This window comes from Ictalurus punctatus, chromosome 10 (assembly GCF_001660625.3).
Source record: "Ictalurus punctatus breed USDA103 chromosome 10, Coco_2.0, whole genome shotgun sequence".
In the NCBI taxonomy this organism is placed as follows: Eukaryota; Metazoa; Chordata; class Actinopteri; order Siluriformes; family Ictaluridae; genus Ictalurus; species Ictalurus punctatus.
The window spans coordinates 24,242,586-24,255,406 of NC_030425.2; the positions used below are offsets into that span (position 1 = coordinate 24,242,586).

The window sequence follows — 12,821 nt, forward strand, 5'->3', positions numbered from 1 at the left end:
TTTAACACACGCACAGTAAACATTCATCTTCCTACACACTGATCCCAAACTTATAACTTATTCTAGCTTGTTGTGCTGAACTCATGGATTGTAGACAATTGAGCAACTGTTGAGCGACACAAGGGTTACCCAAACTTTTTGGTCAAACAACCCCAAATGGACACTGACCTCCCTATTTTTTTTTCATTGTTAGCACTCTCACTGCACGTTACATCCAGAAGAAGCGACATCCACACACTTAAACACAGTTAAACTCATTCAGTCGCTCAGTCTTTCTCAAAATTGTCCGCTGTCATCGTGATTGTTGTCATGATCTGCGTCTTAAAATCGAAAACTCTGACCTTACATTCAAACGTATCTACTAATCTAGAAAATCCAGAAGGCTGGTACACTAAACAGACCTTTGGATAGGTTTGAAGGCAACATTAGAGGGTTGTTGTTTTTTTGTTTGTTTGTTTTTTATTGTTATTCAAACAATAACTGTAAGAAATTCTTTTGTGTTAGCTACCTTGCTAACATGGCTAGAGAATCAAAAATTTCTTTGATGTATGTTTCTGTACTATATCCCTTTAATATGAGGGTAGCCTATATGAGGTGAAAGTGTGTCAGTAGCATCTTTTTGCATTAAAATACATACATTATATCTTCTTGTTTTGTTTTCTGCTCTGCATTGCTAGCGTGAGAGTGCCTTAAAGTGGACTGCTAAGGTGCTTGGCGTCTTTGTCTCTGCGTGAGATTCGATTTCAGTTAGAGTTTTGGCAAATTAGCAGATAATCTATACAAGTCTAAACTGTTTATGATATTAAACAACTGGTTACTTTCACTTTAGAATAGTGCTGGCTTGTACCTCAGAGAGTCATTTTTGCTGTTTGTACTTTATGCATTTGAAAAACCAACATACACATATACACACACACACACACACACACACACACACACACACACACACACACACACTTGGGTTCATCACACAATGTCTTTTGCAATAAAAAATATTAAATCTAATCTCTTTAATGAACAAACAGGAACATGAGCACGATTAAATAACAGGGTATCTGCAGCTTTGAGATCATGATATGTAAGGTCTTTAATAAAGACTTTTTTAAGGCAAAAGAAAAAGAAAAATTATGTTACACCACGGCCAGCAGAGGGCACTGTGGCACGGCTCCGGACTGGTCACATGACTGTTTTGTTTTCATTCGCTTTCTGCCCGAGTTCTAGTTTCTGTTTTTAGGTTGTGCTTGATTTAACCCAGGTGTATTTGGCTTAGATTAATTATGTTGGGTATTTAAACCCCTCGGGTCTATGCGCACGTTGTGTGATATTATTTGTAGTTGGAATACCTGTGTGAGAAGGATCAGTCTTAACGGTGTCGCAGCTATGTTTAGCATGCTAAGCGGTCTTTGTTTTCATGTCCTGTTTTCTGCCTCGACTCTAGTCCCATGTTTTCTCGCTAACTCTGGATAGACCGCGTTCCCGTGTTTGTTTGTGTCATTTATTTATTAATAAAGACAGTGCTCCTGCACTTACTTCCTGTCTCTCCCTCTGTTTTGTAACAAATTAAGACAAAATGGTTTAAAAACACATAAATCATTTCTAAGTCGGTTTATAAAAACTGAAGATGTCAAAAATCAGTACTAACAAATCAAGTCCACTATACGGCTATTTGGATGCCTCTGGAAAAATGTTTATTTTATTATAATATACGTTTATGTATATTCTTTTGTAAATAGTGTTAATACATATAGATAGAGAACATACACAAAGAACATATGCTTATTTATTCCAAATATCCTTCATTAAAATACAGGTTGAACTGCTTAAAATGCATTGTGTAGGCCAACACATCCAGTGACAAGACTGAATTAAACTTCATAAGGAACTTTAGGGATAAAACATTTTAAAGAAAATGATCCCTATAATAAGCCCTATAATTTTAAAGAAATGATCACGTTGCTTGTTCTTGGTCGTTTTGTTTAGATTCTCATCAAACATGACCATAAATGCACCATTGTTTTCTGCCCTTGTAAGGGTTTTTTTTTTTTTTTTTTTTTTTTTTTTTTTTTTTTTTTTTTAAAGTAGTCGATGTTGTTAAAAATATATGAGTGATGATTCGCCACTGTCCGCAATACACAGATGACCTCCGCTTTCAGTGTGTTGGCGTAGAGCCACAGATTGCTGGAAGTTGTTGCTTGTATATGGTAGCTGGGAGCAAGAGAGAGCAATAGGATTTTGCTGACAAGCTTGCACATATTGCTTGTGCTTTTCCCGTTGCAGGTGCAATTCCTTGGCTTTAGCACCCATAGAGCCAAGTTTAAAGCGTTTCCTACAAATACTACAGTGGGCATCCAAAAGATTTCCTGATACTGGTTTCAGTCGATCCGAGAATTGATTATTTTCGAGCCACTTGCTGAAAAATGTACATTTCTCCATTTCTTCACGTCCACGTCACCGCATCCCGTGCCGCTCTAGCAGCTCTGTTAGCATGCAATTCATTTACCATAATAATTGCCATCCAAAACCATGTTTTCTGTTTCAAGCGTCTCCTCTGTTCACGCTCCAAAATTTAAGACGATTTTAAGACTCCACTATTTATATTTCATATTTGATTTATGACTTTTTATGGCCTTAAATTGGTGAAAAGGTTTTTCAAGGACCTGTGTGTACCATGAACAACCGTTTTCCCAGAAATGTAATTTGATTTTATTTTAGTTCAGTCTCCTGCGGGATGAAAATTCCATGGAGGTCCAGGTGAACAGTGGCGTCAATTGAGGCACGAGCGATCTCCTTGAGGGTCTTCGCATCCAGCACCAACATAAAGGGTGACTTTTTGGGATTGACTGAGACCACAGATGACAGGATCACACCTAAAGAGAAACCAAATCTTGCCCTTATTACACAACTAGAACTAGAATTCATACATATTTGCTTGCTAAAATGTATTTACACTGTATTCAAGATGTTTACCGTTATCCTCATCCACAGCGCCCGGTGATGCCACAAACTTTGGTTCAGATGGGTAGCAATCCTCTTCTGTCCACTCAAGGTGTGTTTTGGTATCCACGTCCACTTTTGCGATCTGCAAAGTTGTTACCATCAAGCTCAAACTAGAGATATGCATTGGGACTGGAAGGCAACAGAAACGTCATGCAAGGAGGAGGTTTTAACATAAATGTGGGTACGAGGAAGCTGTCAGATATTAACATGAAATGTTCATTAACATGACCATTATAATGGTCCTACTTGATTTATAGTGTTCATTCATTCATTCATCCTTAGTAACTCCCTGGTCAGGGTTGTGGTGGTTTACAACCCCAATTCCAAAAAAGTCGTGGCGCTGTGTAAACTGTAAATAAATGTAAATAAAAACAGAATGCAATGATTTACACAACGAATCAGTGCCCCTCTACACCATCAGTGCCATCGGACAACCACTGATCAGATATTGGGCCTCATTTATCAACCGCTTGGTAAAGTTATGCATAACTGTTTTTATAGGCAAAACTGAACAAAAAATTCCTGTCAGATTTACAACATACATTGATAAATGCCAATTTATGTTTCGTGAACTATATCTACACAAAGTTTGAGATATAGGGTATAAAGTTTAAGTGCATATTACCTTGTTTGCTTGTGGTGACCAATCCATCATCGAGCCATAGAAATATCTGTACTTCTTTCCGTTGTATTGGTAGTTAATGGAAGGTAACTCTAAACCTGTAGAGAAGCCAGACAGACTGCTCTACACATCTGATTATCCAAACATAAATATACAGTAATATATCATTACTGCTAGTGATGTTCTAGCTGCTTGACTAATGAAACTACTTCAAAACAAATCAAACATTGTGATTCTAACCCTGAAACAGTGTTTCTGGAGTACAGTATAAGGAACCGTCCATCTGGAACACTGCTGTAGCTGATGTGTCCTCTAGCCTCACAAGGTTCTTGCCCAGTGGATTTCCCTTTAATGCCAAAACAAGAAAAAGTTTGAGACAAGTATTGAACAATTAACAGGCATATTGTTATAGATGATGATTATTACCTTGAGGTCAGCATTGAGAGGGATGACGAATCGCTGACAGACTGGTCGAGAAAAAGCCTTACTCGTCTCAGTGAATTTCGGTGCCTCCTGCTTCATGTAGTCTATGTAGAAAAGGTCATAGAGACTGCTGTCTTTATATGAGATCAGGTCAAACACTATATGGCCGTCCTCCTCGTAGGCATTGATGTGATGGAAAACCACTAACGCATCCCCATAGAACTTAGTGTTCACCGCGTCCCCAGTCTTCCTGTTGATTATGTGGAACAGAGTCTGTGAGGAAGCAAACAAAAAAGATAGTGTATAAGTTCAGCCTCAGTGAATCTTTACAAATTGAGCAGTGTTCCAATGTGGAACTGAACTGGACTTAACTTGGGTTTCGGGTTAATTTGATTTACACAATATGTCTAACATTTAGGGTTTTTTTTGTTGTTGTTGTAACAAACATTCCCCCCCTTGTCGATATTTTTTGGCCTTGACACAAAGCTCTATCTGTACATTTGGAAAAAATCCAACACTGCTCTTCATTCTGAGAATGAAGCATGGTGGTGTTATCAGTTGTGTTACAGGATGCTTTCATCAGCAGGGACTGGGAAACTGGTTAGAGTTGAGAGCAAGATGGATGGATCCAAATACAATTCCATATGAAAACCTGTTCCAGTCTGCAAGAGAGGATCACCTTCCAACAGGACAAATAATCCAATATTAACCCGATTAAGACGATACTCTGATTAAGAAACTAGCATGTAAACAGCAATTTTTTCATCACCTTTATCTGACTAAAGTCATACTCGAAGTAAACACAAATGGAATTAAGACGTGTGGAGTACTTGCATTATTGACGTGTATTACAGACCTTAATCACACTATTAACGTCGTGTGGGATTTTTCACCACATTTTGCGACAGGACAAGTACACACACGGCAGTGCTCAACCATTTTACGGCAAACGAGAGCACGGCTGCGTCCGAATCCACGTACTTACCTGCTATATAGTAGGAGAAATACATGTATTTCTATATACTATATAATAAGTAAGTACGAGGTTTGGGACGCAGCCCACGGCTTCAAGCATTCGTCTATTTGCACGTATAGCATGACAAATAATTAACCGCACTTGAAGCTTTTGTAAAAATCAAAAATGAAACACCCAAAACTGTATACGGTACCATAACGAAGACCAACTGTATGTCGATACGTGAAATTCTGGAGGGAACGCTGGACGGCGTGGCGCGGTGACGTAATGACGTGTGCCGTTAATCGCGCTATGTTCTATAACTGTAACACAGGAACATGAAAGGAGTATTCTAAAAGTGACCCATGTAAACACCTTAATCACAATATTGTCTTTTTCAGAATAAGGTCAATAATTAGATTACTGCATCCATGTAAACGTAGTTACTGATTCTAAGCATAATACATGCTGCTAAAGCTACAGTGGAGAGGTTAAAAACCAAGACCCTAAATATTCTAGAAGGGCCCAGTCAAAAGCCAGACCTCAATTTGTATAAGAATCTGTGGCACAAACTTGAAAATCACTGTTCACCAATGGTCTGCAGCACGTATTCTGGGATATGCTTCTGTCACCATATAGTCCCAATTCAGTCCGTTTCAGTTCCAAGATGCAAGACGACAAAATGTGGAAAAGTTCAAGGGGAGTAGGATACTTATGTAAGACACTATATCATGAGACAATGACAACAATTATAAACTGATCAAAACAAGGGATCAGTAAAAAAGAAAAAAAATCAATCAATGTTTTGCTTACAACATCATCTTGGTCATAAAAGAGGCACTTGCCCCAGGTGGTTCTTCTGAAGTAAGCCGTGGCCAGTCGGATAATGTCCAGCTTGAAGGGCTGCTCAACGAATATGATGTAATTCTGTGTCATCCCAAAGCTGTGGTAGTAGCTTGGGTAGAGTTTTGAGCGGAAAGGAATGGCGCAGATCTGTTGCAGATTCTTCAGTGCAAGGTTTGTTTCTATATTATATAAATGAATATAATATATAAATGATTTCAATTATATAAATGCAATGATTTATGGTATAACTACTATATATATATATATATATATATATATATATATATATATATATATATATATATATATATATATATATATATATAGACAGATAGACAGATATCGTCAACGGTCACTATAATGTTTTCTTTTTTTGTTATCAGATTTAATTTGAACAGTTTTATTGAATATTTCTGATTTCTTCTGTTTTTGTGTATATCTCATACTAAATATTTTAGATCATCAAATGAAAAACAACATAAAACAAAAGTGTCATGATTGCGGAAATGGAGGCACTTGAGGATTCAAAGTTTAATAAGAGTTCAAACCAAATACAAACGACACTAAGCATATGTGAGCAAGGGAAGTAAACAGAAACCAATACTTAGGCCGCGAGAGCATAACGGGACAACCTGGGACAACCAAAGCCAGACACTGAGTGCTGTACAAACCGTGACTAAATACACACAGGTGCTCGTTAACCAGGATGAGAGTCAGGTGAGTGGTCATGTAACCGTGATGCAGAGGTGCAGTGGATGCTGGGAACTGAAGTCCATGGTACCTTCCGGAGATTTATAATAAAAGGCAACCTGAGTAAACACACTATACAGTTTTTATTTATTTATTTTGTTATTGAAGCAAAAAAAAAAAAAAAGCTTATCCAACATCTATAACCAATGTGAAAAACTATTTGCCCCCTTAAACTTAAAATCTGGTTGTGCTACCTTTAACAGCAATAACTGCAACCAAATGCCTCCAATAACTGGAGATGAGATCAGTCTTTCACTTACTTCTAGCACTAGGATTTACTCCCATCCTTTGGATCATTGTCTTGCTGCATAATCCAGTTGCGCTTGAGTTTCAACTTACAGACTGTGGACTGGACATTCTCCTTTAGGACTTTCTGGAAGAGAGGAGAATTCATGTTTCCCTCAGTTAGTGAAATTTGCCCAGGCCCTGAAGCAGCATCCCCACACCATCATACTTCCACCAGCATGCTTGACCGTAGGTATGATGTTCTTTTTGTGGAATTCTGTGCTTGGTTTACGAAAGATTTAATGGGAGATCTGTCTTCCAAACAGTTCCACTTTCGACTCATCAGTCCACAGAACATTCTCCAAAAAGGTTTGAGGATCATCAAGGTCTATATTATTTAGAGTCCCAGAACCTCTGAAATAGCTTTGTAACCCTTCCCAGATTGATGTATTTCAATCACGTTCTTCCTCCTCATTTCTGGAATTTTTTTCAACATTGGCATAGTGTGTTACTGAGTAAGACCTTTTAACCAACTTCATGCTGTTGAAAAAGTTCCATTTAAGTGTTGATTTGATTGAACAGGGTTTGCAGTAATCAGGCCTGGTTGCATCTAGTCCAGCTGAACCCCATTATGAATGCAGTTTCATAGACTTGAGGAATTAGCAAGGGGGCAAATACATTTTCAAAGTTTTTTGCTTCAATAAATAAAATTATCATTTAAAAATCATCTTTTGTGTTTACTCAGGTTGCCTTTGTTTTTATCTTAGATTTTGTATTAATTTCTAAAACAATTTAGTATGAGATATACAAAAAACAGAAGAAATCAGGATGAGGGCAAATATCATAATATATCATCATCAACAATCATAATATATATTTATGTACTGTATGTATGCATAATTATTTGCATAATATATGAAACATTTTAGACTTACATATTAAATATAAATAAACCTGAACTCATAAACTTTTAATATCTTTAAAGCATTTAAATTTTCAATTGCAGTCAAGCCACTCAATATGAAATAAACATCTCCATATGAGTGATTATAGATTTTTAAATCTGTTTATGTGCAGCATCTGCCCTGCAAACCCCTTTGTATGTTTTTACTGTAGAAATGACGACGGGTAAATAAATAATAATAAAACTTGTGATTTGCCTTGCAGCCAGAACTACTGTCAGAGCTGCTGTTATAGAAAACACCTTCTGACCAGAATTTTTTAAAAATCAATAGCACTATGATATGAAAAGTGCTTACAGTAAATTCATTAACACCGATCAAATAATTAAAGAGACAGTTAATTGCATACTTCCGTTGTCCTTTATATCTGATGTAGTAGCAGGCACCTTGAAGATGACATATTTGGGTCCGCTCATAGCCAGGATAGCAGTGCCCATGTTATAGGTATTTCCCTCATCATCATAGTGAGGGTGTGCTGTTGCCAAGTTCAAGGAAATATAGTTTCTGTAATTGGCCTGAAACAGTTCAAAACAAAAACCAGATCCAGACATCATTTGATGCTGGCAAAAAAAAAAAAAAAATCAAAGAAATTATAATATTTGCACTTACTCTTCCTATAGTGTCAAGAGTCACTGGGTTGATTTGGTTGATGTAGTTTATTTCCGATGATGTGTAGTAATCATCTCCATATTTTATAATGCTCACAAGGTTGTTGTCTGTGAAATCTGGAATGCTGTTGAGCAGGTATGTGAAGGCTCTAAAAAAGTGTTAAGAATTCTTAAATCAGATTCATCCCTTTCTTGGCAAGAAAAATGATTCTTCAAATAAGGGTTGAATTACTTTGAGAATATATTCTTGCAGGGATCTGGGTAGACCATTGTCCCAAATTCTGACACCACGATCCTGTTGGCAGCAATGTTTTTCTTGTAAGTATCACTTCTGAGGAATTTGCTTCTGTAATATACATCACCTGGGGAAAAAGAGAGTCAACCAAATGACAATTGCTCTTTTTTTCTCATGTTTGGACGAGTAAACATTCGATCCTCTTTGAAACAGTGCCTTTTGATAATACATTATCCAATGGCACAGACAAGTGACATTTTCTAGCTATCTGTCTCAAAGTCGAAATGAAAGTGGACCTTTCAAAAGGATAATGATCCTAAACACATTAGCAAATCCACCAAGAACTGGTTCAAAAAGAAGAAATGGAGGGTTATGGAATGGCCTAGTCAAAGCCCGGATTTGAATCCCATTGAAATGGTGGGGGGGTATTTGAAACGGGAAGTACATATAAGAAAACCCTCAAACATCTTGCAACTGAAAGAGTATTGCATGGAAATGTGGTCAAAAAATTCCAGCAAGCCTGGTGGACAATTATATATGTATATATAGGATACAATACTAGCTTCTGAGGCCAAGGGTGTACTTACTTTTTCTACAGACTAACATCACATCAATTGATATTTATGTTGAACAAATGATTTAAAAAGCTCATTTTCCTTGTGGTTTTGTTCATGTACATATATGTGTGTGTGTGTATGTATATATATATATATATATATATATATATATATATATATATATATGTATATATGTATATATACACACACACACACACACACACATACATACATATATATATATATATGTATATATATGTATATATACATATATATATATATATATACATATACATGTATGTATGTAAGTGTGTGTGTGTGTGTGTGTGTGTGTATATATATATATATATATATATATATATATATATATATATATATATATATATATATATATACATACACACACACATAACTAGTTTCGTTGCCATATGAGTTTGTTTCAGCATGAAACCACACAGTGGCACTAGATACCAGGGGATACAACACATTTATTAAGGGATTGACCTACCATGCTTAAACGTGAAACTGTGAATAAGAGACAATCCATCAAACCAGTGATTATAGGACGTTTTCCCAATGGAGAAAAGGCCAGGTCCATTGCGTAGAAGTGTCCCCTGAAGCCAAGGTGGGATTGCACCTTCATGAATACAAAGTATTAGTCCGTGATACTGAAAAACCAACTCCTCACACACTATTTTACATTTTACATTAATAATAACAGAGATATTAACACTAAGAAATACTACATCTGGAACTGTGCAGTGACCAGGAAAAGTATTAAATGCAAACCATTTTATATTTTAAATTCTTCTCATCCAGCTTCATGATGGGACTTCAAATTGGCCAAGCTTCTACATGAGCAAGTTCTACATGCAAACTACTTGTTTGGGGAAATGGCTTATGCAAAAGCTGCCTATTTAAAAATATATATTCACATAATATTACAGAATAAAATTATACATGGGCATTAGCTTCACTATTCACATTTGTCTTAGAAACTAATTTCAAACTTCAGCCTTTATCAAAATGTCTTTAAGACAATAAAAAACATATATTCAGCCCAGTGTGTTGAAATTTCAATAGCTTCGTTATTATTATTCTAAAATAGTAAAAATGTGGAAATCCTTTCGATGAGCAGGGGTGTACAAACTTATGTTTCATAGTGTATGTCTATGACTTATGTTTGCTCAAATATGTAATTCTGTTTCATTATAAATCAGTCAGTGTATCTCTGAAACTTGCATAAATGTGTACTGTCCCTTTGCATGATGAAATCTGAGAGCAATAAAACAAGCAGTTGTATTACAGTTGCACCCAAGAGCTTTTCACTACTTGTTATCTGAAGTTATGTCTCTAAAAAATATTAGCTGAATTATTTTCTGCTTACCTGACACCACTGCTTTGACCGGTTCAGGTGTCTCTGTGCCATTTCTGCAGAATATCGCTTCCATGATGTGAGCTGATTCTACTGAGGTTTGCACGTACGGAGTTATATCTTCATTTATCTTATAACTTTGACCCTTAGTACTTCAAATAGATAGGACATTGACCCTGCTTCCATTAGCTCTGCCACAAACCTCTTTCCTGAGTTGCTAGCTTCAAGGTAATACATATTTAAGTATTTCACATATGGTATGCCCATACTGTATGCAGAGATGGAAAAAGTACTGAGAAATTGTACTTACGTGAAAATAAAGATAATGTGTCAGAGTCTTGATCAGTTAAAAGTGAGCATATCCAGATCAGAAGTGTACTGTGAAAGTGAAATGAAAAAAATCTGCTCCCTTAAAATGTACTCATTTATTAAAAAAGTAAAACATAATGGGCAAGTGGAAGGATCTGATTGACTTTGACGAGGGCCAAATTGCGATGGCTAGACTACTGGGTCGGTCAGAGCATCTCCAAAACGGCAGGTCTTGTGGGGTGTTCCCGGTATGCAGTGGTTAGTACATACTAAATGTGGTCCTCCAATATCACTGTCGTAATACATTAAACCATGTTAAGCGTTTTCTTTATAACAGTTTTCTATCAGGGAGAGAAAACTTAACGTGAAAATACTGCCTTTCTGCCGCTGTCTTAGCAGTAGATGAGCGTTTATGACAAGATAAATGTGAGAGAAAATGGTTTTCTCTGGTCGTTTTAGTACATTAAGCCACGTTAAGCGTTTTTCACAGTAATCGTTTTAGAATATCCCCGTGTAGCTTCCCTGGGGAAGAGATGGCACCAGGATGCACTATGGGAAGAAGGCAAGCTGGCAGAGGTTGTGTGATGTTCTGGGCAATGTTCTGCTGGGAAACCTTGGGTCCTGGCATTCATGTGGATGTTACTTTGACACGTACCACCTACCTATACACTGTTGCAGACCAAATACACACCTTCATTGCAACGGTAGTCCCTAAAGGCAGAGTCCTCTTTCAGCAGGATAATCCGACTTGCCTCACTGCAAAATTGTTCAGGAACGGTTTGAGGAACATGACAAAGAGCTCCAGGTGTTGACTCGGCCTCAAATTCCCCAGAACTCAATCTGATCAAGTATCTGTGAGACGTGCTAGACAAACAAGTCTGATCCATGGAGGCCCAATTTCACAACTAATATGACTATATTTCTTATATGTCTTGTGGAGTCCATGTCTCAAGGGGTCAGAACTGATTTGGTGGCACAAGGGGGACCTACACTATATTAGGCAGGTGGTGCGTGTGTGTGTGTGTGTGTGTGTGTGTGTGTGTGTGTGTGTGTGTGTGTGAGAGAGAGAGAGAGAGAGAGAGAGAGAGAGAGAGAGAGAGAGAGAGAGATTTGTAACTTCTAAATAAAAGTGTAAGGAGTAAAATGGTGTCTTTGTTTTTGGTTTGTTTTTGGAAATGCAGTTAGGTAGGAGTATTCCATTTCAATAATGAAGTACACCAAAAATAATACATAGAGTAATAAAGTACAATTACTCACGTATTTTCCACCCTGTTACGGATGCTTAACTAATTTAAATTAAATATAATCACAGTTTCTGCAGAGAGCACAGTTTCGATAATAAAATATCACACACTACTAAAACTCGTTTGGAAAACTTTCTTTCCGGAATGTTTTTGTTTGGATGTGCCTCCTGTCCATCATTTTATAAACACTTAATTTCATAGTTGACCTAAGATCCTGGGGTTGGGGGAGCTTCGTGAACAAGGACAGGAATCGTTCAACTATCTAACCTTTAGAGAACTACTACTGGGGGAAAAAGACTCATTTTTCCCAATGCACCTTTAAGAGATAGGGTGACTTAAGATATATATACACACACACACACACACACACACACACACACACACACACACACACACACACACATATATATATATATATATATATATATATATATATATATATATATATATATATATACACACACACACACACTGTTTTTTTTTTAATGTCCGCCTTCAATAAGATTTCTGTGCATTAATTAAAACAAAATACCCCAACACATGATTCATTTCTGAATTCCTAGAAGTGTTGACTATCTATCCAGTCATTTCCACTGATCACTAACCTCATGACCTTTGCATCTGTGTGTGAGACCATGCTGCGTCATGGATTTCTATTTACTTTTGACCTTGGAAATTGTACATTATCTGTGTGGCATAAGTTTTGTCTAATG

General features: G+C 36.8%; 1 protein-coding gene across 1 annotated transcript; it reads right to left on the reverse strand.

Moving 5' to 3' along the window:
- Positions 1-1,526: 1,526 nt before the first annotated feature.
- On the reverse strand, positions 1,527-10,691 carry bco1l (beta-carotene oxygenase 1, like). Its single transcript, XM_017478145.3, has 11 exons — positions 10,568-10,691; positions 9,689-9,817; positions 8,621-8,750; positions 8,390-8,537; positions 8,130-8,295; positions 5,811-6,022; positions 4,046-4,315; positions 3,860-3,965; positions 3,623-3,717; positions 2,968-3,079; positions 1,527-2,867 (listed from the first exon to the last, which is right to left on the reverse strand). Exons 1-11 carry the CDS (start codon positions 10,629-10,631, stop codon positions 2,704-2,706), a joined length of 1,596 nt encoding a protein of 531 aa, XP_017333634.1. The 5' UTR covers positions 10,632-10,691; the 3' UTR covers positions 1,527-2,703.
- Between the last annotated feature and the right edge of the window lie 2,130 nt (positions 10,692-12,821).